At 47.0% G+C, this 25,856-nt stretch overlaps 2 protein-coding genes across 5 annotated transcripts; both read left to right on the top strand.

The window, feature by feature from the left end:
- The first annotated feature begins 9,399 nt into the window (after nucleotides 1–9,399).
- Nucleotides 9,400–15,029, top strand: LOC123085776 (ABC transporter I family member 6, chloroplastic). 3 transcript variants are annotated; one of them, XM_044507481.1, is made up of 7 exons: nucleotides 9,400–9,778; nucleotides 9,887–9,937; nucleotides 11,924–12,145; nucleotides 12,283–12,405; nucleotides 13,422–13,598; nucleotides 14,387–14,486; nucleotides 14,586–15,029. In XM_044507481.1, the coding sequence occupies exons 1-6, from the start codon at nucleotides 9,512–9,514 to the stop codon at nucleotides 14,474–14,476; spliced, it is 930 nt and encodes a 309-aa protein (XP_044363416.1). In that variant the 5' UTR covers nucleotides 9,400–9,511; the 3' UTR covers nucleotides 14,477–14,486; nucleotides 14,586–15,029. The 3 variants fall into 3 exon arrangements, with proteins under 3 accessions (XP_044363416.1, XP_044363413.1, XP_044363414.1); XM_044507479.1 differs by having other exon boundaries at nucleotides 9,402–9,778; nucleotides 14,671–15,029; XM_044507478.1 differs by having other exon boundaries at nucleotides 9,401–9,778; nucleotides 14,387–15,029.
- Nucleotides 15,030–18,272: 3,243 nt separating this feature from the next.
- On the top strand, nucleotides 18,273–19,742 carry LOC123081916 (acid phosphatase 1). Of its 2 annotated transcripts, XM_044504420.1 has the most exons (4): nucleotides 18,273–18,335; nucleotides 18,493–18,909; nucleotides 19,019–19,225; nucleotides 19,354–19,742. In XM_044504420.1, the coding sequence occupies exons 2-4, from the start codon at nucleotides 18,530–18,532 to the stop codon at nucleotides 19,529–19,531; spliced, it is 765 nt and encodes a 254-aa protein (XP_044360355.1). In that variant the 5' UTR covers nucleotides 18,273–18,335; nucleotides 18,493–18,529; the 3' UTR covers nucleotides 19,532–19,742. The 2 variants fall into 2 exon arrangements, with proteins under 2 accessions (XP_044360355.1, XP_044360354.1); XM_044504419.1 differs by lacking the exon at nucleotides 18,273–18,335 and having other exon boundaries at nucleotides 18,353–18,909.
- The last annotated feature ends 6,114 nt before the right edge of the window (nucleotides 19,743–25,856 follow it).

Below are 25,856 nucleotides of genomic sequence, written 5' to 3'. Positions count from 1 at the left end.
GACGTATCACGGAGTCAGGTGATCCGGATGATCTAGCGGCTATGATGAAGGAGCTGGGCCTCTCTGAGGACGAACTGGATGATGTGGTGGTGGATCAGCAATCCATGCCACCGGAGGTGACTCGATGGATGGCAGTGGCCAGGGTGAACACCGAGAAACAGTATAGCCAATATTGGTTCTACAAAAACATGCGTGCGGACTGGAACCTTGCTCAGAAAGTCAGTATTCGCCCTCTGTAGGACAACCTATACACTCTCCAATTCGCTTGTCTGGGGGACTGGGAGTGAGTAATGGGGGATGTACCATGGGCTTTTCGTAGTGATGCGGTGATGTTGGCACCGTATGATGGCTTCTCAAAATCGTCATCTATCAAGCTAGATCGGCTGGAAATTTGGGCTCAGATTCATGACTTTCCAGAGGGCTATGTATCCCAGATCCCATCGCTTGCTGCAAAGCTGGGTGATTTCATATATGCCGAACCAGCCTCGCATGATTTTGAAGGCAAATTCTACCGGGTCCAGGTCAAGGTTGATGTGGGCAAACCCTGAAGAATGCAGTGTCTCTAAAGGTGGGGGAAAAGAGAATGATCTTCCGTGTGAAGTATGAGCGCCTCCCAAACTGGTGTGCTGTTTGTGGGAGGCTGGGGCACCTATATAAGGAACATGGAGATGGTGTGCATCCACCATCATCTCTGGTATTCAAGAGTCTCAAGGCGGACTGGTTTAGGGGCGCAGGGCCAGGACCGGGGGGTGCAAGAAACGGTAACAAAGGGAAAGCCAAAGGCATGGGACAGCAGATGCGGGACAATCCTGATTCGGATGAACACATGGCTGATGCGGAAGGCAACAGAAAACGCACACAAGTCTCAGATGCAATAGCCAACATACAAAAGGGACAAAAGAAGACTTTGAAGGGGGCTGAGTTACTTGCTTTACCCTTGCCACAGATGCCATTGAGCCCGCCCCCAAAGCAAGATCCTAAGCGAACTCGGATGGAACCAGCGGCCGAACAGGTGAATCAGAGTCGGAGCATGATCAAGCAATCGGGCAACAGTTCAGAAGCAACATCGGCGGACTCCCGAGAGGAGTACCGCCGGGCACAATGAGTATCTTAAGTTGGAACTGCCGCGGTGTGGGCAAAGTCGCGACAGTTCAAGAACTTCGTGAACTAGCAAAGAAATTTGTCCCTACCCTACTTTGTATTATCGAAACTCAGCTAGATAGAGTTCGGGTAGAAAATTTAGCAAGCACTTTGGGCTTTGATAATTCTTTTGCAGTTAGTAGTAATGGCCGGAGTGGCAACCTTGGTATCTTTTGGAACAATCCAATAAAGGTTGAGATCTTGGGGTATTTAGTGTATCATATTGGTTGCTCTATTGATGATCCGGGTCATGACAAATGCGTGCATCTTGTTTCTACGGGGAGGCCCGAACACACTTGAGACATTAGACATGGGACACCATGAAGGGAATAGCAAGTTCAAGCGACCTTCCGTGGGTGTGCATAGGCGATTTTAATGAAGTTCTACATTCAAGAGAACATGAGGGCATAGGTGAATGCAGTAATGCTCAGATTCAGGGGTTTCGTGACGTTGTGGATGTTTGCATGCTGATGGACTTGGGCTATGAGGGAAATTTCTGGACGTTTGAAAAGAGTCAGGGGCGGCAGCTACACAAGGTGTAGGTTGGACCGGGCTCTAGTATCGGCTGAGTTGAGTGCTCAGTACCCGGAGGCACACCTAAAACATGAAACCGCAGCCGCTCTGACCATTGTCCTATACTTTTCAGCCTGAGAGGCGACAGTGCGCGCCCGCTGGCGAAACCTCCCTTCAGATACGTGGTCATGTGGAAGTCGCATGAGACCTGGCGTGATACGATCACCCAACACTGGAGTGTGGATCAGAGTCCGGTAACAATGGAGGGCCTCAAGGAAAAACTTTTAGCAGTATCAAACAACCTAGGCAGATGGAACAGGGAGACTTTTGGGTCTGTCTGCAAGGAGATTAAACATCTAAACTCCGAGCTACATCGCTTGCGAGGAGAACCAGCTAGGGTAGGGCCGACGCATGCTGAGCTTAAGATAAACGAGCGACTTGTTGAGCTATACCATCAGGAGGAGATAATGTGGCGGCAGTGGTCACGCATAGACTGGCTAGCTTCCGGCGACAAGAACACAAGTTTTTTCCATATGAGAGCTAGCTTGAGGAGGAAGAAAAATATGATCAAAGCGCCGGCCAACTCCCTAGGATCCATGATCGATGACAGAGCAGCATTGTAAAGTATGGTCTTGGATTTCTATAAAGATCTATACAGTGCGGAAGGTGTCACTGGAATTGATCAGGTTTTGCAACATGTGTCTGTCAAAGTAACAGAAAGGATGAATGAACAGCTCATGCGCCTTACACAAGGGAAGAAGTAAAAACAACGCTATTCCAGATGTTTCCCACAAAGTCTCCGGGGTCGGATGGCTTTCCCGTACACTTTTATCAGCGACACTGGGACTTATGCGTGGGGAGGTCACAAATGCAGTGTTGAGGATTGTTCGAGGGGAGGAGAGTGCAGAATTTGTGAATGACACGGTCCTGGTGCTCATACCCAAGGTGATTAATCCAACCCTCTTAACTCAATTCCGCCCTATCAGCTTATGTAATGTCATTTACAAAATAGCGTCGAAGGTCATCGCAAACAGGTTGAAAATGGTGCTACCAGATATTATTTCAGGCGAGCAGTCAGCTTTCATGCCAGGTAGACTGATAACTAACAATATCATATGTGCTTATGAGTGTTTACACTTTATGAAACGCAACAAGGCGAAGTCAAACAGCTTTTGCGCTTTAAAGCTAGATATGATGAAAGCATATGACAGGCTGGAGTGGTCTTATCTCCAAGCGATCATGATCAAGCTGGGTTTTAACCAACAGTGGGTGAACATAGTAATGGGAATGATCAGCTCGGTTTCGTTCTCGGTTCAGTTTAATGGAGAAAGACTTGAGAGTTTTTTTGCCTTCATGTGGCATCCGTCAGGGAGACCCGATCTCCCCTACCTCTTCTTGATCGCAGTAGAGGGCCTTTCATGCCTTTTAAAAACCAGTTCTCGATCATCAGCACTCAGTGGGATAAAGGTGGCACCCACAACTCCGGCTGTCAACCACCTTCTCTTCACCGATGATAGCCTGTTGCTATTCAAGTCAAGTGTGCAGGGGGTGATAGAGGTGTCAAACCTGTTGGATATATATTGCAATGCTTTTGGACAAAGGGTGAATCATAACAAGTCATCTATCTTCTTCAATAAAGGGACCCTGCAACCTTTGAGGGATAGCATCAAAGACACGCTCAATGTTCAGAATGAATCTCTGAGTGATCGATATCTAGGAATACCAACAGATGTGGGGCAGTCGAAGATGGGCACTTTCAGATATCTTCGAGACAGGGTTTGGGAAAAGGTGAAAGGCTGGATGGAGAAACTCTTATCGGCTACAGGCAAGGAGGTGCTTATTAAAGCAGTGGCCCAAGCTTTGCCGGTTTACTCTATGGCCTGCTTTAGACTCCCTCGTGGCCTGTGTGATAACATCACGTCTATTGTCCGTCAATTTTGGTGGGGAAGTAAAGCAGGTAGGAGGAAGCCTAACTGGGTGGCTTGGGATGTGATGATAAGGCCAAAACACTTGGGCAGTCTGGGGTTTCGTGACATGGAAATTTTCAATCTCGCGCTCCTTGCTAGGCAAGCATGGAGAGTAATTACAGAACCTGAGTCCTTGAGCGCCAGAATTTTGAAGGCGGCATATTTTCCGGAGACCACATTGCTCGAGGCACAACTTGGCGGGAGCCCATCTCAGATTTGGAGGGCGGTGTTGGATGGACAGGACATGCTCAAACAGGGGATCATACGTCGTATTGGGAATGGGCAATCTACGCGTATTTGGAGCCACAACTGGCTTCCAAGACATGGCATGATGAGGCCGATCTCATCAAGGATCCCATCGTCGCCGATTATGGTCTCGGACCTGATCACATGTAACACCCCGGTAGTTGAGCTACAGTAATCACTTAGTAATGGTGCCATGTCATTGCAATTAGTTTGCTAAACCTCACTTTGATCCAAATCGAGTTCAAATTCAAAATTTAAAATAAAGTCAAATAAATTGTTCCTTCAATCAGTAAAACAAATTTTTTAATAAGATTGCAAATAATCACTGAGTCATTGTCATGTTGAAGCCAACATTATTTGACTCACCAGTTAATCTCTAGTAATTTGTGAAGTGGACCAACAACTTAATAATGGACCATTTAGATTCAAACATGATTTTAAACCTTTCATAATAACCCCAAACTTTTTGTGGAAGTGTCCAAATTGCAATGCAAATTATGAGCCAAGTTTCTTATTTTACAAAATCCATTTGGTGACCCAACTTAACACATAACAGTAGCTTTAAAAGAAAAGAAAAACAGAAAGGTTTAAAGAAGTGAAAGGAAGAAAAGAAAGAGAGAGAGAGAGAAAGAGAGAGAGAGAGAGAGAGAGAGAGAGAGAGAGAGAGAGAGAGAGGCCCAAGAGGGGCTGGGAGGCCCAACCCACCTCCCCTCATCTCCCAGCTAGCGCTACAGGAGACGAGGAGGGCGTGGCGGCCATCCCGCGGCCATGGCCGTTCCCCCCAGCCACATGCGGCCATCCCGCGTGCCCCGGCGGTGGATAAGGCCACCCCTCGCCTCACGGACAAATCCTAGATACGCATCCCCCCTCGCTCTCTCCCTCGTCGATCCCGCCCGCAACCGCAGCCGCCGTCGCCATGACCCCCGCCGTTCCCGTGCTCCCCGTCGTCGCCGCGCTGGGTTAGCGTGTCCAGGAGCACTCCGCCTTCGCATTCATCGCCGGAGCCACCAGATCGAGCCCGGGAAGCTGCCCCATAGACGTCGTGTCTTCTTCCTCTGCCACGGCGGCCACGAAGATCCGCTCGATTCACTCGCCCTCGACCTTCTTCGGCTTCACCGAGCTGCTCGTCAACGCTGTGAGCTTGCCGTCATTTTCCCCTTGCCCCCCTTCTCGTTCCCGTCCTCTAGCCGCTGGTTCCACCGCGTCCGACACTCCGCCGTGGCTGCGGCCGGAGCTCTGCTCGCGTGGGCGCCCAACCCAACGCCCTGGCCGTGTCACGCACGTGCGCGCCCCCTACCGCCCGACCAGCATGCTGGCCGTGCCCGTCCGCTCTGCCCTGCTTGCAGCCGCTGGTAGCGTTGCTGCTCTCTGCTGAAGCCTCCCACTGCTGCTACATGTTGTTGTTGCTGCTCTCTAATGCTACTGCTCGTCGCCGGCTGCTTTGTGCTTGCTCTGTTGCCGCCGCCGCCGCTGCTCAATTGACTGCTGATGCTTTTTGCTTGCTGCTCCGTGTGAGCCCCTGGCCACTCACCGACTCACGCATCTCTTAGCCACTCCGGTACCACCTCTTGTGCCATGGCCATGGCCACCATGTGCGTACACGTGTGTGAGGCACGGCTATGCCTTGGCATGTGCGGCTGGCCTGCTTAATTGCCTTAAGATTTAATTAGTCAGGGCATAATTTTAGTGTAGTTAGCCTACTGTATCAATGACATTGGGCCCCGCTACTATAATGACTAGATTAATAAATTTGTCCAGGTAATTAATCCATGACATGCGGGGCCATTTGACCATGTGGACCAGTCAATGCTGACTAAGTCAACTGTTGACTTGGTACTGTTGACTTTGATCCTGGCCCACTGTCAGCCACACATTACACCCCCTGGGTACACTTCTCTGTGTACCCACAACAGTTAGTATATATTATTTTTTGATTTAAATTAGATCCAATAAATTAGAAAATCATTTAAAACTTTGAAAATTAATATAGAATAATCTATAATTCGGATGAAAATACTTTGTACATGAAAGTCACTTAGAACGACGAGGCGAATCCGAATACGCGGTCCGTTCGTCTGCCACACATCTCTAGCATAGCAAACATGCAACAATCCCCTTCCGTTTCATCTGCCCGAAAATGTCAAACACCGGGAATACTTACGCGGATGTTTTTCGCCCTTTGCCGGTATCACCTATCTCTGCGTTATGTCACATCTAGCACCGCATTTTGCCATGTTACGCTTTGTGATGCTTTGCTTGCTCTGTTATTTATTGTGTTCCCTCTCCGTTACTTCTTTCCGGTAGACCTCGAGACTACCGGCGACCCCAGTTCGACTAAGGTGTTGACGACCCCTCCTCGACTAAGCTTACAGGCAAGCCCCCCTCCCTTATCACCAGATATCGCCTATTCTTCTCTCTACTGCTTGCATTAGAGTAGCGTAGCATGTTCCTGCTTTCCGTTAATCCTATTCTGATGCATAGCTTGTCCTTGCTATCACTATTATTACCTTTACTTGCAATCCTAAATGCTTTGTATAGGATGCTAGTATTCCATCAGTGACCCTACATTCTTGTCCGTCTGCCATGCTATATTATCAGGCCGTGATCACTCGGGAGGTGATCACGGGTATATGCTTATATACATAATATAAGATATTTGTGGTGACTAAAGTCGGGTCGGCTCATAGAGTATCCGTGAGTGATTCACGGATTGGGTCCGAAAGGACGTTTGTCCTGACGGCCCTCTGAGTGAACCTTTGTGGCGGAGCAACATGGCAGGTTGAGACCACCCAGGAGAGAGGTGTGCCTAGCCCTGGTCGGCGTCCGCGGTTAATTCAATTATCACGCTTAACGAGATCTGGGTATTTGATCTGAGTCTGGCCACTGACATATATGCACTAACCAACTACGCGGGAACAGTTATGGGCACTCAACGTCGTGGTATCAGCCGAAGCCTTCTTGACGTTAGCGACTGACCGGCGCGTGCCGGATTGGACTGGAACGCTTGCTCTTGTATTAGGGAGGCTAGGTTTGCTTCCGGTCACGTTCGTAACATGCAGGTGTGCAATGGGCGATGGGCCCAGACCCCTGCGTCATAGGTTTAGACAGGTGTGCTGACCTCTCTGTTGTGCCTAGGTGGGGATGCGATGTGTTGATCTTCCGAGGCCGGGCATGACCCAGGAAAGTGTGTCCGGCCAAAGGGGATCGAGCGTGTTGGGTTATGTGGTGCACCCCTGCAGGGAAGTTTATCTATTCGAATAGTCGTGTCCCTCGGTAAAAGGACGACCCGAAGTTGTACCTTGACCTTATGACAACTAGAACCGGATACTTAATAAAACACACCCTTTCAAGTGCCAGATACAACCCAGTGATCTCTCTCTCACACAAGGCGACGAGGGGAGGATTGCCGGGTAGGATTATGCTATACGATGCTACTTGGTGAACTTACCATCTACTCTCTTCTACATGCTTCAAGATGGAGGCTGCCAGAAGCGTAGTCTTCGATAGGACTAGCTATCCCCCTCTTATTCTGGCATTCTGCAGTTCAGTCCACATATACTACCCTTTTCCATTTGATACCAATGCATATGTAGTGTAGATCCTTGCTTGCGAGTACTTTGGATGAGTACTCACGGTTGCTTTGCTTCCTCTTTCCCCCCTTTTCCTTTCTTTTCGGATGCCGCAACCAAATGATGAAGTCCAGGAGCCAGAGGATCCCGAGGATGTTTCTACGTGGAGTTCGGCTTCGAGGAGTAGTTAGGAGGTCCCAGGCAGGAGGCCTTGCCTTTTCGATCGTTTCTACTTTTGTGCTAGCCTTCTTAAGGCAAAACTTGTTTAACTTATATCTGTACTCAGATATTATTGCTTCTGCTGACTCTTGTGTTTTCGAGGTTATGTATTCGAGCCCTCGAGGCCCCTGGCTTGTAATATAAAGCTTGTATTATTTCCATTTGTGTCTAGAGTTGTGTTGTGATATCTTTTCGTGAGTCCATGATCCTGGTCGTACACATTTGCGTGTATGATTAGTGTATGGTCAAATCAGAGGCGTCACATCACCATTGCAACTGCCACATGGAATGATGCACTAGTCCGATCGGTTTTTTTACCAATTGATGTTGAGGCAATATTGAGCATACCCCTCTGCACAAGAAACATCTCTGACTTCTGGGCATGGAGTGCTGAGAAGAAGGGTGACTTTTCAGTTAGATCGGCGTACAGGCTGATAATGCATACAAAGATCGTGAGGGAATGGTGGATAGACGAGGAGGAGGGAACTTCGGGGGCTGGGAGTGACATCAGTTCGTGGTCGTCCCTATGGGAAGTGGAGCTACCACCAAAGATCAAACTCTTTCTGTGGATACTGGCAAGAAGTTCGATCCCGACCGTAGATGTTCTTGTACACAGAAATATGAGCATTTCCGAAGCATGCAAGCTCTGTGGCGCTCGGGATTCTTGGCGGCATACGATGTTGGACTGCACTAACGCCCGTTGTACATGGGCTTTATTGGACGAGGAATTAGTAGAGAAGATGTGCCAACATAGCAATGTTGACCCACGGCAGTGGCTGTTCGCCCTGAACGAAGCTCTGAACCCGCATCAATTTATGTTGATGGCAGTCACCCTATAGGCTGTTTGGAGTGCAAAGAGGAAAGCGGTCTATAAGGATATCCACCAATCTCCTTTGTCTACACATCTATTCATCCAACGATATATCGCCAAGTTCCAGTCCCAGTCAAAGGTTCCGACGATGAGAACCCCCAATCAGACACAGAGACCGAAGCAATGGCAGAAGCCGCCGCACAATATGTCGAAGATCAATGTCGATGCAGCGGTTGCAGAGAGGTGGGGAGTAGGAACCATTGCAGCAATAGCCAGAGATGAGTCCGGAGCGTTCTTGGGGGCGTCAACACTGGGCTTCACAGCTATCACCAACCCTACAACCTTAGAAACTTTGGCAGTGAAGGAGGCGTTGGCACTGTCGGAAGATCTCCATCTTCAGTCGATCCATATAGCCTCCGACTACAAGGAGGTGATAAACAGTATTAAGGGGAAGACCAAAGCAGAATACGGAGCGATCGTGCATGAAATCATAGACTACTCTAGTAGTTTTCATTCTTATAATTTCGTTCGTGAGTTTAGGAGCTCCAATGTGGAGGCTCATAATTTAGCAAAGCATGCATTGAAACTTGGGGTCGGCGCCGTGTGTGGTTAGGTCACCCCGTAAACCTCTCTTTCGTCCTGGTCTAACTGGTGACGACGTAATAAAGCTTTGCAAATTGTCTCAAAATTATTATTATTAGGTAAAGATAAAGATTGACATGTGCATCACAATGATGTAGAACCGCGGGGTTTCAACCTCCTTTTCAATAAAAAATAATAATTTCGGTGTACCGGAATAACGAAACGCGATCAGAATCACTTTTTTTTTTTAGGGAATCACGTAATTCGGGTTTGTACCGTGGGGTGCGAACAGGCCGGCACAAAGTGGCCCGTGGGATAATAGCACTCTACCCCGATAGCGAGGACGGCAAATACGCAACTGCAATACGACGCCGCTGGCCCACTACTGACCCCGTCGTCATCCGAACCCGCCGCGAACGAAGCATCTTGAGGCGCGCACCTGCTGCCTCCTCCCTGACCTTCCCATGGCGCCGCCGTTCGCCGTCGCCGTCGCCGCCGTTTCCTCCTCATCCCCTCTCTTTTCCTCCTCATCATCCCGCCCCATCCTCCGCCGCCACCCGCTGCTGCGTTCTATCTCCGTGCGGCCACGGCACCGCTCGGCTGTGGCCTCCGCCGCGGCGACCGAGTCCGCTGGGAAGCTCCTTCTCGAGGTACACGGGCTTACCGCCTCCGTCAAGGAGAATGGGCAGCAGATCCTAAAAGGCGTCGACCTCACCATCCGCGAGGGCGAGGTTCGTGTTGGGTTGGAAGAACTAGCGGCTCGTTTGGTGAAGTGCTTGATTGGGTCTGCAAGGGTTGGTGTGTTGACTTGTGTTGGGTTTGTCTGCGTGTGATAATAGGTTCATGCGATCATGGGGAAGAACGGCTCCGGCAAGAGCACCCTCACAAAGGTTAGGTCCTACAGCTCACCCGTCCAAATTTGTCTCGATTGTTACTACGAAAACCACTGAGAAATTGTTGCCTGCGTACATTTATGTGCCTGTTTGAGATGTCTCTGAGAAATGGAGATCAAGAGGTGGAGAGGATCGAAATGACAAAATCAAGAGTTCAATTTAGTGTCCAGGATATATTAGAATCAATATTCAATTTGTGTGCTTACCTATTTCGATGCCATTTAAGTTACACGTGCCTTCTCTAGTATGACAACTGTGATTGGAATCTTAGGTGTTACTTGGTTTGAGGAATCAAATATTAAAATGGTGAATGATCCATACAATCTTAGGTCACTTGCTTGGTTTAATGAATCGAATGGATTTAGCCCATCACCAGCTCGTCCTTCATAAGCCAAGTACGAAATGAAGAATTGGGTCGTTCAACCAAATTTGATGGATCATCTAGTGATGTACTCCCTCCGTTCGGAATTACTTGTCTCGGATATGGATGTATCTAGAACTAAAATACATCTATATACATCCATTTCTGCGACAAGTAATTCCGAACGGAGGGAGTACAAAACCATGATGGACGAGGTGATTTTGTTGCCAGAGTTATGCCTTTTATGTCTCTTGTTTGGATGTTTGGTGCATACATGAGCCTAGTTTCGTGCAACCCCTTAGGGACCAAATCCTGAAGAAATTAAGGCTAGAAAGAGCTGGGTATTCCAGTTAACAGTGAGCGACATATAAAACAGCATCCACCAATCACTTGAAGTAACACCCCTGCTAAAACATATGAACATAATAGAGCTTTTTTCGACAATGACATACAAAGTTTGTACTCCCTCCGGTCCTTTTTACTCTGCATATTAGAATTCTCTGAAGTCAAACTTCACAAAGTTTGACCGTATTTATATGAAAAATAATCAACATCTGTCATGCTAAAGTTATACAATATGAAACTTTAAGTCATGACACATCTATTGATATTGATTTCAGATTGTGAATGTTGGTACTTTTTTCAATGAAGTTGGTCAAACTTTACGAGGCTCGACTTCAGTCAAATCTTATATGCGAACTAAAAAGGACCGGAGGGAGTATAACAGATCATCTTAAATTCTTACAGAGAGCAACAAAAGACTACCAAGATCTGTTATAAGAACGCATAAAGGTTCTAACCTTATATGTGGCATGGTTCCTTTTGGTTAACTTGTTTTCTGTTAGGACCTCGGGCTATCACCTGATTCTTCTGACCGCCATGTCCACCATCTGTTGCTCCCCTAACAGTCTAACTCCCTTCCTTCAACAATGTTCCCTGTTGCTGCAAAGAGAAAATTATTTGTAGAAAGCACCAGCAAGATGTCACAACAACTTCCCTTAAGTGACCATCTTGCTGAGAATAGGCCATAAAGACAAAAACACTGCAGTAAAGCAGATTCATTTGACCCCTTTTGGGTGAACCAGGGACTTGTTTGCAGTTCAAAGCTTCCTTCAAACTACTCCAGGCAAACAATGCAAATGGCACTTGAACATGGTATGCTCAGTACTTGTTTTGCAGCTTGTATTTTGAAAATATTTTAATGAACCATGCAACCAAGTTTGTTTTGGCATCATGTGAACTCCAAATTGTTAAAGGAAATGCTGGTGCTCATTTTGTTGCTAAAATAACCTACCGGATGTACCACTTACACAAGAAGTTTTGAAGTACCCTTGTAAGTTAAGGCCCGGGTTAAAAAACACAGCCAGTGAAGTATAGTTAAGCTTGTGGTCTTAAACTTGTAGGACCTGTGGAGATCAACCCCATAAGTATTCGACGAGCGTTCTTATGTAATGCGAGCATTGCGAATTCTGTGAGAAGTTCAGCCATCATAATTGTGCAACTTAATTCAACTCCTTGCCTTGTTTCATCTCCAAGGTGTCCTGATTAAACCATGCGTAATTGACCTTGTTCTGGCTCTCATATCTAGACATTCAGTTGAGTGTTCTGTCTGTTTGTTACAGGTTCTTGTTGGCCATCCACACTACGAGGTAACTGGTGGTACCATTCTCTTCAAGGGTGAGAACTTAATTGACATGGAGCCAGAGGAGAGATCTCTTGCAGGCCTCTTTATGAGCTTCCAAGCGCCTATTGAAATTCCTGGAGTGAGCAATTATGATTTTCTGCTCATGGCAATAAATGCTCGCAGAGAGAAGGATGGTCTGCCAGCTTTGGGACCTCTTGAGGTTTGAATATTATGTTATTGTATAGCCATCAATCTTTTTATACTTAGCATACTTAGAGAATAATACGGTGTTGTATGTTGCTAACTAGTTTCTATGATAAGTACAAACTCTGACGTATATTTTGCTTTATCATGCAGTTCTATTCTGTTGTATCACAAAAAGTCGAGGCCTTAAAGATGGAGCCAAAGATCCTTGATCGTAATGTAAACGAAGGATTTAGTGGTGGAGAAAGGAAGCGCAATGAGATACTGCAACTTTCTGTAAGATTACTATGGGCTATCAGACACCCTAATTTGGCTGTTACATCACTTATGTGGTACCATTGTATCACCTATTAGATACTGCAGGTTTCCTGTACAATTTTTTCCGCAGATTAACAAAAATAGAAGTATTTGAGATTGCAATATTCAATACAGTATGTTGTTGAAAAAAGTAACTGTTAGGCCAAGTAGTTGCTGACAGTTAATAAAACCTGAACTAGCAAGTTTTTTAGTTCACCAAATGCTAAACCAGACCAAATGAACTTCGAAAGATTAGATGCCTTGTTTCACATATGCAAATTAGAGAGTTCAACCAGTCTATCTGATAAGAGGATCATGAATAGCAGTTCCTGTCTGATTTGCTGGACTGATTATAATGCCAATACAGCATGTTATACCACCATAATACCAGTTCATAGTTCCACAAATACTTGGTATCCAAGGATGGCCATATTGCTACAAATTAAACCATATACAGGCATAATATCTCAAAGCTGTATGGAGTTAATTTTTAAGGATCTTCGGAAAATAAATCTGTTGGCTTACCTGCAGTCTCTTCTTTGCTGCAATGAACCATTGAGTTAAACTTCCATGTTTTCCCATATCCAACGAATTCATTCTAGGTTTCTTTTCCAGCCTTTTTGTGTCTCCATACATTTTCAGCTCTGAACATGTTCTACATGAAGCTTAATCTGATGCCGAGACCTATCAGTGGTGTGTATGCATTTGAGATTCATTAGGCATTTCTTTCCTTAAATGATGACCATCATCGTGTTCACTTTATTGTTTTAATTTTGTATTATATATTCATTATTGTATGCAGCATGCCAATCTCCTTGTTTTGTTGAAACTTGTTAGGTATATGTTTGTTACAAAACATTATCAGCAAATTTAATTGCATAGGTCTAAAGCATACATTCTTTGACACAGAGAATGCTTGTTGAACATTCTTACCAGGAATCTTTATTTATCCACATCAATAAATTTCCACCTCTGATTCATAGTTTGTGAATTAGGTCCTTGGGGCTGATTTAGCCCTCCTCGATGAAATCGATTCTGGATTAGATGTTGATGCACTCGAAGATGTAGCTCATGCAGTGAATGGGCTCTTGACTCCCCAAAACTCCGTTCTGATGATTACGCATTACCAACGTCTTTTGGATCTTATTAAGCCAAGCTATGTTCACATCATGGTAAGCTCACAAGCATACTTGTTTTGTAGAGTTTAGGTACTTGATAGCACCTTTGTGTGTTCAAATGCATCTAATTTAGGCTGTGTTTGGCATTGAGGTGGATTATGATTGTCCAGATTTTCCAACCAGCTTTTGCCTATTTTTTCTGTCTGGGTGACAAAATTTTGCCTGCTTTCATGGCTGTTTCCCACAGCAGATTATAAAGTAAGTTCAGCAGAACATTGTACAACAACCGCAAACTCAGCCTTAGCATTCCTCTATCTTGTTTCAAGAAAGATTTCGTTTGGACTCGGAATTGGTATTTTTCTGTTTGGTAACCAACTCTTGCCTGCTTTCATGGCTGTTTTCCCACAGCTGATTGTAAAATAAGTTTAACACAAAGACTGAGCCTTAAGCATTCCTCTATTTTGTTTCAAGAAAGATTCATTTGGACCCAGAATTGGCTGATAATTTTCTGTTTTGGGCATCTTTAGAGTACTGCCAAAGAGGTGACGGAACTTGTGTGGCCTAACCTTTTATGTATAGTGTTATTTAATCCGGTGGTGAAGACCTATGGTCTCACCAGGTTGTACACATCTGAAAGTAACTGTTTCTCAATCTAGCATTCAACCCCATGGCAGCACTTGCTGATAATCAAAATATCATTTGCATCTTTGTCAATCTTTGTACTTTTTCCGTCCTAATCTTGTAGAATGTAGGAACAGTGTTGTGAGTATGTCAACGATTTAAAATTCTTCAATGAAGGGCATGTGCTGTCATTGATAATGCTTCTGATTGGTAACTTACAGGAAAGTGGCAAGATAGTGAAGACAGGTGACAGCTCTCTAGCCAGCCACATCAACGAGGGTGGCTACAAATCAATCGCTTCTTTTGTATAGCATGAATAAGGTTTTTCTTTTGTTCACTCTTCTTTTTCCTATTTTTTTTTGAGAGAGACATTGTTTGCTCTTATGATGACATGAGGACCCATGCATCTTCATGGTGAAGAATGATGAAAGAACTATCTATATTGGTTCTGCAAAGATGGACCAGCTTCTTGTGGATTTGGCTGATTTTAGATGCTCCTTTACAGGTCAAATGCTTGAATTCCCAGCCACTAGTCTATTTGTCTGAACAAACTGGTGACTAGTTGGGTTCTATATATTCTTATGCCCGGTGAAACGTGCTAACTTATGTGAAATTGTAGAGCTAGTGCCCATTTGGCCAGGCATATCATCCTTTTGGAGGTGGAGCACTGGAGTTCTGAATTGCCCCCGGCCATATTTCTCTTTCTCGTCCTGTAAGATTTGTTGGATTTCCAATATTAATACATTTATACATGTAGTTATATGCGGGGCAGCATCTTGCATGCGCATATGACCGACAAAGTTGTATCCGAATTTTCTCTACAATTGGAGACAGTTTTGAATATCACTTAATGCTTCTCTGGTATCTGGTCAAGTTCCTACTGATTGCAAATGTGCAATAGGTTCTTATGTTTATTCAGGACAGGTATTGTAGACTCTGACCCATGTGCCACTAACAGCAGGTACCTACTGGACTTGCCATTGCATTAAGCACAGTTGCTCGGAGGAAGAATACTATTTTCTTTCACTAGTTGGGTGTGGTCGACTATGCAAAAGTTTCTTAGGTGCAGTCCAGGCAAATGGTGTAGGCTATTATCCTTTATCCGCCAGCCACTAATGGTGAGTGGCTACTGACTTCGCCGTTCCTGTTGCAACGCATTCTTTGCATTTTTTCAGTGCTAACGCGTCCAATAACAACCGAATCTTTCTGAGTTGCTGCCGCCTCCCTTCCTGGCCATGCAAGTTGACCTCGACTTCATCAATATGATACTCGGTGGTGGACTTTGTCATGATTACTTGCAATCAAAGATGAACTCTGAATAAAAATTTAAGTCGGTGTGAGAAAAAGGTGAAATCTGGATAATATGGGAAGTAGTCAAAATTTCCTTCGATGAAAGTCGTCAAGTGTTCTTACTTTGGTGGAGTATAGAATAGATTACCATGATTTGTTTTTTTATACACATGGTTTGTTTTATTCATCTATATTAGTTAAAAATAACGTAAATGTCAGAGTAGAGAATCCGGCAGATCCTTTGATAGGGTATCCCGGCTAAGTGAATAGATCGGAGGGGAAACAAGAGACCGAATTTACCTAGATTCAGTAATCAGGCCATCACGATAGTTTTAATCTACCCTTGCTCGTGTTTGTATTGTGCGGTGTTACAGCTCAGGGGTGCCTCACCTTGCTGGTTATTGGCCCCAGTAGGCCGGCCCAAGGCCCCCTAGGTCGGTTCCGTCTTGAAGAAGAAGACTCTAGAAGCCTTTCCATTCAAAACAAGGAAGCACAAGCCATGGAGGACCCCCCCCCCCCTCCACCAACGTAGCTGGCTAGGTTGCGTAACCCTAGGTGCCCCGTATGTTATATAAGAGGCTAAGCTACTTGATAGATCATCATACAATCTTTTGGTTATATATGTATTTTGTACACCCCAATCACAATATACATAGAGCAGGAGTAGGGTTTTACCTTATAAGGAGGGCCTGGACCTGGGTAAACTCGTCTCACGTTTCCCCTTCAACCTAATCGCCACGTCGGGATACTCTATTGAGGGATCTGTTGCAATTAGCTCCCTGCACCATTTCCCCAGGCATGATTGTGCTGGGGGGGGGGGGGGGGTCCGGCCCCGGAAAGGGGAAGCAATCCATGCAGTGGCCTGCGTCTCTGCCTCGGTCAGCGACGAGAGATGTGGTGCTGGGCGGGGGGGGGGGGGGGGGGGGGGGTCCGGCCCCGTAAAGGGGAAGCAATCCATGCAGTGGCCTGCGTCTCTGCCTCGGTCAGCGACGAGAAACGTGGGGAAGGTACGATGACGTACAATGCCACATTTTCTGGACTCGACCTATGTCCCATCCATCGGGACTGACATGTCGCCTTTTGACCTTGCCCATACGCAGGGGATGACATGGCTCTGTTGTCAGTTCCTGCTTGTTGATGACAGGTGACGAGCGCACAATAGGGTGTACCCTGGAGCGTCGTCGACAATTGCTGCCCCCAACTATTCCTTGCGTCATATCTTTCCCGTGGCCCTTTTTAGTGAGGTATGGGGAGCATTGACATATCCACAACAAGTGGTTAGAAGGTGAGGTCAACTGCCTCCCCCAGGACTATAAAAGGAGCAAACAAAGTTTTCTACGAGGAGGAGGGGGGGGGGGGGGGGGGATTGGGAACACTTAGAGCTCAGTATGCCCATGTAAGCATGAGAGCTCTCGATATACAAGAAAGAACACACAACGCGGGAGTAGGGTGTTACATCTCGGCGGTGGCTTGAACCTGGGTAAACTGAAGTGACTTAGTGTTTTAACACCTGGACGAACAATCTAGGAGAGCTCGCTAATGTCCGATCTCAACAATTATCCATGGACAGTAAGGTGACAAGAACAACCAGGAAAATATGGATTGAATGGCACGGTGAAAATGTGTGCGCCAAAGAGTAAAGGAGGGATAAGTTTTCTTGATATCCACGGTTTCATCTTAGCAATGTTGGAAAAGCAAGCAATGAGACTCCTTGAGAACTGAGAGTCGCTATGTGTTCTATTCTTGGTGAGAAATATTATCTGGATGGCAACTATTTAGAGGCGAAGCTCAAGAAGAGGTTGTCCTTTACGTGACATGGTAACATGGCTGGAGTAAATGTGCTACGTCACAGTTATATCTGAAGAGCCGGGGATGGACAATTATGGGAGGATGCATGGATACGTGACAGGGTAACGTTGCTTGGAACATTACAAAGGGTGGCACCTTCTCCGTAAGATCGTAGAATGGAATTATAAATTTGGTGAACGGCTTTGACACAGGACATAAATGGTGCTATTCTGCTAATTCTATTGGAATGAAATTTGGCAATTGTTGTGCCCAACAAAAGTTGAAATTTTCTTGTGGAGAACTCTCCATGGCACCCTCCCTCGACAGCCTCCCTATAATAGGCTAATACATATAAAACATGCTCCGTATAAATATGAAAAAATAGAATTTAGATGTACAATACTTATAGCACATCAAAATATGCTTTAACAAAACTGTATGAAGAATAATAATACGACGAGTCCGCTAAGATGATCTAATGCTCCATTATTCCTAGATCCCTCCATCATCCCCAGTGGACTTTGTTGTCGTGCGTGCGTGGAGCTGGGGCCGGTGTACATGGCCGGCACCGGCAAAAAGGGCAGACATGTTGTGCGTGGCGTTAGTAGGAGGGGTTGGGGTTCCCATCTGGTGGTCAATGTCCTTCCACTCGTGCAATTCCCAACCCAACGTTTGCTTTGTCAGCGCTTGTTGACCAGCACCATCAGCTAGCCTTGATCGATTAACAAAGAGCAGCCGGCCAGCCAACTTTGGCGAGGTCGCCATCACACACACGATCGTTATTCGTTAGCGAGCAGTGGCGGCGCGGTTGCGTTGACGTGGCGCGCACCGGAGCGCGCTGGCGCTGCGGTGCAAATGGGGCACCATCGTCCTAACCCCAACGCAGGCCGCATGCTTCTTCCATGGCGTAATCATTCCTATTCTTTTCCTTGCACTGGAGGCTGACTCATGACACGAACCTTCCGGTCCTGGCCTGGCCTGGATCCCCTCCCTATAAAATCCACACGTACGCCGGCTGCTGCTACTCGGACACCAGTCTCGATCGACCCGTCTGCCTTGCCTGCCGCGAGCATTATTAGCGCGTCGATCCAGGTTAGATTACGATCTTCCTTATTACTCCTTCCTTCCCTTTTTGTTTGGAAATGGAACATGATCGTGACCTGGAAAGAGTCTCTCACGACTGATATGTGGTGTGTTTCTCCTACGTACGACGTACGTACCAACTCATTACTTCGAGTATTTTGTCCAGCCCACGTTTGTTTGGTAATCCCGGGCGCGCGGCATTGATGGGTTCCTCCCAGGCGCTTGCTCTGTGGGTGGTGATCACGCACCTCCTCTCCCTTGGCGGCGGCTTCGTAAGCTGCGCCAAGCCGAGCTTCTGGCCGAGCTCGGCCACGCACGACGAGGCCGGCTGCCTCAGCTGGCGCGTCATGGTGGAGGCCAACAACGCGCGGGGCTGGCGTACGGTGCCGGCGCCCTGCGTCGGCTACGTCAAGGCCTACATGACCCGGGGCCAGTACGGCAGGGACCTGGACAGCGTCATGGAGCAGGTGTCCGCGTACGTCGACCAGATCGCCGCCGCCGCCGACGGCCTCGACGCCTGGATCTTCGACATCGACGACACCTGCCTCTCCAACCTGCTCTACTACCAGGCCAAGCGCTTCGGGTACGTGCGTCTCCATTTCCTTGTGTGCAAGTGCAACGAGAGAACGTGTTTCTACTTTCAAGTTTCAAGTAGAGTTAGCAGCCAGCGAATAATATATGATGTGTTTCAGGGCGTACGATCCCATGGCCTTCAAGAAGTGGGCTAGCCAGGGGGCCTGCCCGGGGATACCTCCGGTCCTTGAGCTGTTCGCGGCGCTGCAGGACAAGGGATTCAAGGCCTTCCTTGTCTCCGGGAGGGACGAGGAGACTCTGGGCTCCTGCACGTCCCAGAATCTGGAGTCAGAAGGGTTCTCAGGGTACGAGAGGCTCATGATGAGGTACACTACCAACACCCTCTTGGTGACTTAAACACACACTATTTTTGGTAATAGAGAATCCCTTGCTACTATTCAGAGAGAGGCAAGGTTGATTTCTGGCATAGAACATGATCGGAATGTGTTTGCAGAACTCCCGAGTACCGAGGGCAGAGCTCGTCGGTGTTCAAGTCGGCGATGAGGAAGCAGCTGGTGGACGAGGGCTACAGGATCCGCGGCAACGTCGGGGATCAGTGGAGCGACCTGCAGGGCGACAACGTCGGTGACCGCGTGTTCAAGATACCAAACCCCATGTACTTCGTCCCGTGAAAACACACGGGTCGCCGGAGGCCGGCCACCGGTGTGCTCGCTGCCTGCCTGCCTGCCTGATCGACTAATTCGTAGGCCGTGTAAACAACGGCCGATATGTGGCAAAACAAGCATAGTAGAACTTAAATCATGATAAGTAAATAGGCAGTTTTCCGATTAAATTAATCCATGAATAAATCATGAGCATGACATGGACAACATTGATAAGACACTGATTACGATCTAACAGAGCATGTACTACGCATATAGTAGAAACATCTACGCATATCGCTAGTATTGCTACAACAGAAAGAAACATGAGAGAGATAAGTGATGTATACCCTTCAATCGGCCACGCGGTGGTGGTTGCGGTGACAGCACCCGCGGCATCCTCGGCGGCCTTCTTGTCGGCCTCGGCCTTCTCAGCGGCGGCACGGTCGGCGTCGGTCGACATGGTGATGACGAAGGTGGTGCGGACGTAGATGAACAGAAGCGAGCAGTCGCGTAGTAGCTACCCAAAAACCTAATCGCCCCTCTCCCGTACAGGATCCGGAGAGACGGGTTTCGGAGGTCTGCTCTCCCGTCAACCGTGTACGCGGTGAACGGGATGGAGTCGCCGGCAGCAGCAGCAGCAGAGGAACGACGTGGGCGTGGAAGCGGAGATGGAGATGCGTTTTGGTTTTCGCGGCAGCTAGGGTTGGCAGTGCCCCACATATATATGTGCGTCTGCGCGTGGAGAGACGTGGGCTGAACCCACGTCCAAGTCGGTAGCCCATAATCCGACGTTTCAGATCGTGGCCCTACCTGTCAAAGACTCTTCGTTCCTGACCGGCAAAAAGAAGCGCATAGGAGTGAGCTCGGCTCGGCTCGGCTCAATCACGCGGCGCGGCGCGGCGCGGCGCGACGCGTCGTGACGAGGCGAGCGGAGGAGGAGGAGTGCGCGAGGGCCTCATCTCTTCTCAAGCTCCAATAGCACGAGGGAGAGAATCCCTTATAAACCACTCCAACTCTCCTTCCACTTCCGGAGTGGGACTAAACTTCCCACCACCTTGTCATGCCACCTACATGAGCCCTTAAAGATTAAATCTGAAATTGTCATATGAGCTCTAGGCCCATCTCATATTTCAACAATCCCCCACCAGATCTCAGGGCCCACTTTGTCCTTTGTTCCAAACGCTGTTTTGATATACCAGCATATCAGTGGAGACTGATTAAGGTTGAGCTCCACCTAGACCAAGTAGCTACACTCCTTCACAACTGAACAATGGACTATGCCTTGAATTGTCAGTTTGGTGTCAAGAAGTTTCACCACAAGTCTCACTGATACGAGGCTGCCGAAGGCCGACCCCTCGGGTGGAGCATATTAGTCACACTCCTGGCCTGTTCATGAGCTTGCTAGAGATCACCCCAATCTCATAGACTATGACCAGCAGTCGGGCTCCTATAGGTGTGTTCCTCCAAAGATCGCTCTGTAGGATAGCATCTTGCTTATACATATAAGCCTTGGAACACATTAAGACAACAGTCATCCTTCCATACATTTTTCGAGAGTATTGCATATCCAACGGAGTGGGTTAGTAAAGTTACTCTCCTCAGTTCACCGTTGGCTTGTTTTCCCAGATCCTACTTCACAGGATCTCTGATCACATAGGTTGGGTTACTACCATGGCAACTCATGTGGGTCTCATACCCATCTCCCTTGATGCGCTATCTATCACAACACGTGATAGCACTTTAGTAAATGGATCTGCCAGATTCTTAGTCGTTTGAATATAATCCAACGCTATCACTCCGGAGTTCCTTAATTTTCTGACAGCTTTCAATCTCATTCTTATGTGTTTGTTGGACTTCATGTTGTCCTTTGAACTCTTCACCTTGACAATAATTGTTTGGTTGTCGCACTTCATAAGGATGGTCGGAACCGGCTTCTCAACCACTGGCAAGTCCATCAACAGATCTTGAAGCCATTCTGCTTCGCCACCCGGTGTGTCTAATGTTGTTAATTCTGCTTCCATTGTCGATCTTGTTAAGATCGTTTGCTTGCAAGACTTCCAGGAAAAAACACCACCTCCAAGAGTAAACATATACCCAATTGTGGCCTTCATCTCATCAGCATCAGAGATCCAATTCGCATCACTATACCCTTCAAGTACCGACGGGTATCTGGTATAGTGAAACCCATAGTTCATAGTACCTTTCAGATAGCGCATAACTCTCTCTAGAGCACGCCAATGTACATCACCCGGTTTGGAAACAAATCGGCTCAGTTTGCTAATAGCAAATGCGATGTCAGGTCTCGTTGCGCTCGCTAGATACTCGAGTGAACCAACAATATGAGAGTATCTCAATTGATCTATAGCTGTGCCTTTAGACTTTTGAATCAGCACACTAGAATCATATGGTGTTTGAGATGGTTTGCAGTCCGAATATCGAAAGCGACTCAACACCTTCTCAACATAATGGGATTGCAGAAGTGTAATCCCACCCTCATCATCTCTCAATAGCTTGATGTTCAAGATAACATCAGCCACTCCAAGGTCCTTCATCTCAAAGTTCTGAGATAGGAAAGACTTAACCTCCTCGATCAACTTGAGATTAGTCCCAAATATCAGTATATCATCAACATACAAACACAGTATAACTCCCTCGCCCCCACCATAGCGATAGTATACACATTTGTCGGCCTCATTAACAACAAAGCCAACAGATGTCAACGTTTCATTAAACTTGTCATGCCATTGCTTAGGCGCTTGTCTCAGGCCATACAAAGATTTCACCAACTTACACACCTTTCCTTCCTGACCATCCATCACAAAGACATCAGGCTGTTGCATATAGATTTCCTCCTTTAGCTCTCCGTTCAGGAAAGCCGTCTTAATATCCATCTGATGAATGAGAAGACCATGCGAGGCCGCCAACGAGAGTAATACTCGAATGGTGGTCAGTCTAGCCATAGGTGAATAAGTATCGAATAAATCTTCTTCTTTCTAGGCGTAGCCCTTGGCCACAAGCCTAACCTTGTACTTTTCTATCGTACCGTCGGGCCTAAGCTTCTTCTTGAACACCCACTTGCATCCCAATGGTTTGCAACCATAAGGACGTTCAGTAAGCTCCCAAGTCCCGTTAGCCATGATGGAATCCATCTCGCTACGGACCACATCCTTCCAGTAGTCAGCTTCTGGAGATGCATACGCTTCTGAAATAGAAGTGGGATTATCCTCCACGAGGTATATGAAGAAATCATCACCAAAGGTCTTTACAGTCCTTTGTCTCTTGCCCCTACCAAGGGTTTCCTCATTATCCTCCTCAGGATTTTCATCACATGTTTGATTATAATATTCCATCGGAATGGTAGGTTCAGGAGTCTCCTCAGATTCCTGTCTAGAAGTGCTTTGTACATCTCTCATGGGGAAAATGTCCTCAAAGAATGTAGCATCTTTAGACTCCATAATTTACCGACCTTCATGTATGGTACCTCAGATTTCACTACTAGAAATCTATAGCCAACACTATTCATAGCGTAGCCCAAATTAATGTTGGAAATATGCCCTAGAGGCAATAATAAAAGAATTATTATTATATTTCCTTGTTCATGATAATTGTCTTTATTCATGCTATAATTGTGTTATCCGGAAATCGTAATACATGTGTGAATAATAGACACCAACATGTCCCTAGTAAGCCTCTAGTTGACTAGCTCGTTGATCAACAGATAGTCATGGTTTCCTGACTATGGACATTGGATGTCATTGATACCGAGATCACATCATTAGGAGAATGATGTGATGGACAAGACCCAATCCTAAACATAGCACAAGATCGTATAGTTTGTTTGCTAGAGTTTTCCAATGTCAAGTATCTTTTCCTTAGACCATGAGATCGTGTAACTCCCGGATACCGTAGGAGTGCTTTGGGTGTACCAAACGTCACAACGTAACTGGGTGACTATAAAGGTATACTACGGGTATCTCCGAAAGTGACTGTTGGGTTGACACGGATCAAGACTGGGATTTGTCACTCCATATGACGGAGAGGTATCATTGGGCCCACTCGGTAATGCATCATCATAATGAGCTCAAAGTGACCAAGTGTCTGGTCACGGGATCATGCACTACGGTACGAGTAAAGTGACTTGCCGGTAACGAGATTGAACGAGGTATTGGGATACCGATGATCGGATCTCGGGCAAGTAACATACCGATTGACGAAGGGAATTGTATGCGGGATTGATTGAATCCTCGACATCGTGGTTCATCCGATGAGATCATCGAGGAGCATGTGGGAGCCAACATGGTTATCCAGATCCCGCTGTTGGTTATTGGCCGGAGAGTCGTCTCGGTCATGTCTACATGTCTCCCGAACCCGTAGGGTCTACACACTTAAGGTTCGGTGATGCTAGGGTTGTAGGGATATGTATATGCAGTAACCTGAATGTTGTTCGGAGTCCCGGATGAGATCCCGGACGTCACGAGGAGTTCCGGAATGGTCCGGAGGTAAAGAATTATATATAGGAAGTGCTATTTCGGGCATCGCGACAAGTTTCCGGGTCACCGGTATTGTACCGGGACCACCGAAGGGTCCCGGGGGTCCATCGGGTGGGGCCACCTGCCCCGGGGGGCCACATGGGCTGTAGGGGTGTGCGCCTTGGCCTGTATGGGCCAAGGGCACCAGCCCCAAGAGGCCCATGCGCCAAGAGATCAAGAAAGGAAGAGTCCTAAAGGGGGAAGGCACCTCCTAGGTGCCTTGGGGAGGAGGGATTCCTCCCTTGGCCGCCGCCCCCCTAGGAGATTGCATCTCCTAGGGCCGGCGCCCCCTAGGCTCCCTATATATAGTGGGGGAAGGAGGGCCTCTCACCCCACGCCTTTGGTGCCTCCCTCTCCCTCTCCAACACATCCTCCTCCTCCATAGTGCTTGGCGAAGCCCTGCCGGAGTACTGCAGCTCCATCACCACCACGCCGTCGTGCTGCTGCTGGAGCCATCTTCCTCAACCTCTCCTTCTCCCTTGCTGGATCAAGAAGGAGGAGACGTCACGCTGACCGTACATGTGTTGAACGCGGAGGTGCCGTCCGTTCGGCGCTAGGATCTCCGGTGATTTGGATCACGTCGAGTACGACTTCCTCATCCCCGTTCTTTGAACGCTTCCGCGCGTGATCTACAAAGGTATGTAGATGCAATCATATCACTCGTTGCTAGATGAACTCCTAGATGGATCTTGGTGAAACCGAAGGAATTTTTTTTGTTTTCTGCAACGTTCCCCAACAGTGGCATCATGAGCTAGGTCTATGCGTAGTTCTCTTGCACGAGTAGAACACAATTTGTTGTGGGCGTTGATGTTGTCAACTTTCTTGCCGCTACTAGTCTTATGTTGCTTCAACGGTATTGTGGGATAAAGCGGCCCGGACCAACCTTACACGTACGCTTACGTGAGACCGGTTCCACCGACTAACATTCACAAGTTGCATAAGGTGGCTGGCGGGTGTCTGTATCTCCACTTTAGTTGGAGCAGATTTGATGAAAAGGGTCCTTATGAAGGGTAAATAGAAGTTGACAAATCACGTTGTGGCTTTAACGTAGGTAAGAAAACGTTCTTGCTAGAGCCCTTTTTCAGCCACGTAAAACTTGCAACAACAATTAGAGGACGTCTAACTTGTTTTTGCAGCAAGTGCTTTATGATATGATATGGCCAAAGTTGTGATGAATGATGAATGAAATATATGTGATGTATGAGATGTTCATGCTATTGTAATACGAATCACGACTTGCATGTTGATGAGTATGACAACCGGCAGGAGCCATAGGAGTTGTCTTTATTTTTGTATGACCTGCGTGTCATTGAGAAACGCCATGTAAATTACTTTAATTTATTGCTAAACGCGTTAGCCATAGTAGTAGAAGTAATAGTTGGCGAGCAACTTCATGGATCATGATGATGGAGATCATGGTGTCATGCCGGTGACAAGATGATCATGGAGCCCCAAGATGGAGATCAAAGGAGCTATGTGATATTGGCCATATCATGTCACTGTTATTATTTGATTGCATGTGATGTTTATCATGTTTTGTACATCTTGTTTGCTTAGAACGACGGTAGTAAATAAGATGATCCCTCATAATAATTTCAAGAAAGTGTTCCCCCTAACTGTGCACCGTTGCGACAGTTCGTTGTTTCGAAGCACCACGTGATGATCGGGTGTGATAGATTCCAACGTTCACATACAACGGGTGTAAGACAGATTTACACATGCAAACACTTAGGTTGACTTGACGAGCCTAGCATGTACAGACATGGCCTCGGAACACAGAAGACCGAAAGGTCGAGCATGAGTCGTATAGAAGATACGATCAA

The sequence above is a fragment of the Triticum aestivum genome, chromosome 4A (assembly GCF_018294505.1).
Source record: "Triticum aestivum cultivar Chinese Spring chromosome 4A, IWGSC CS RefSeq v2.1, whole genome shotgun sequence".
Taxonomy (NCBI): domain Eukaryota; kingdom Viridiplantae; phylum Streptophyta; class Magnoliopsida; order Poales; family Poaceae; genus Triticum; species Triticum aestivum.
The sequence above is the reverse complement of the archived record's forward strand: the minus strand, read 5'-3'. Positions and strand labels throughout refer to the sequence as shown.

Coding starts and splice junctions, on each gene's coding strand:
- LOC123085776 (XM_044507481.1), top strand. CDS start 9,512: ATGGCGCCGCCGTTCGCCGTCGCCGTCGCCGCCGTTTCCTCCTCATCC. Junction 12,146..12,282: donor CAGCTTTGGGACCTCTTGAG/GTTTGAATATTA, acceptor TTTATCATGCAG/TTCTATTCTGTTGTATCACA. Junction 13,599..14,386: donor CAAGCTATGTTCACATCATG/GTAAGCTCACAA, acceptor GGTAACTTACAG/GAAAGTGGCAAGATAGTGAA.
- LOC123081916 (XM_044504420.1), top strand. CDS start 18,530: ATGGGTTCCTCCCAGGCGCTTGCTCTGTGGGTGGTGATCACGCACCTC. Junction 18,910..19,018: donor TACCAGGCCAAGCGCTTCGG/GTACGTGCGTCT, acceptor GATGTGTTTCAG/GGCGTACGATCCCATGGCCT. Junction 19,226..19,353: donor TACGAGAGGCTCATGATGAG/GTACACTACCAA, acceptor ATGTGTTTGCAG/AACTCCCGAGTACCGAGGGC.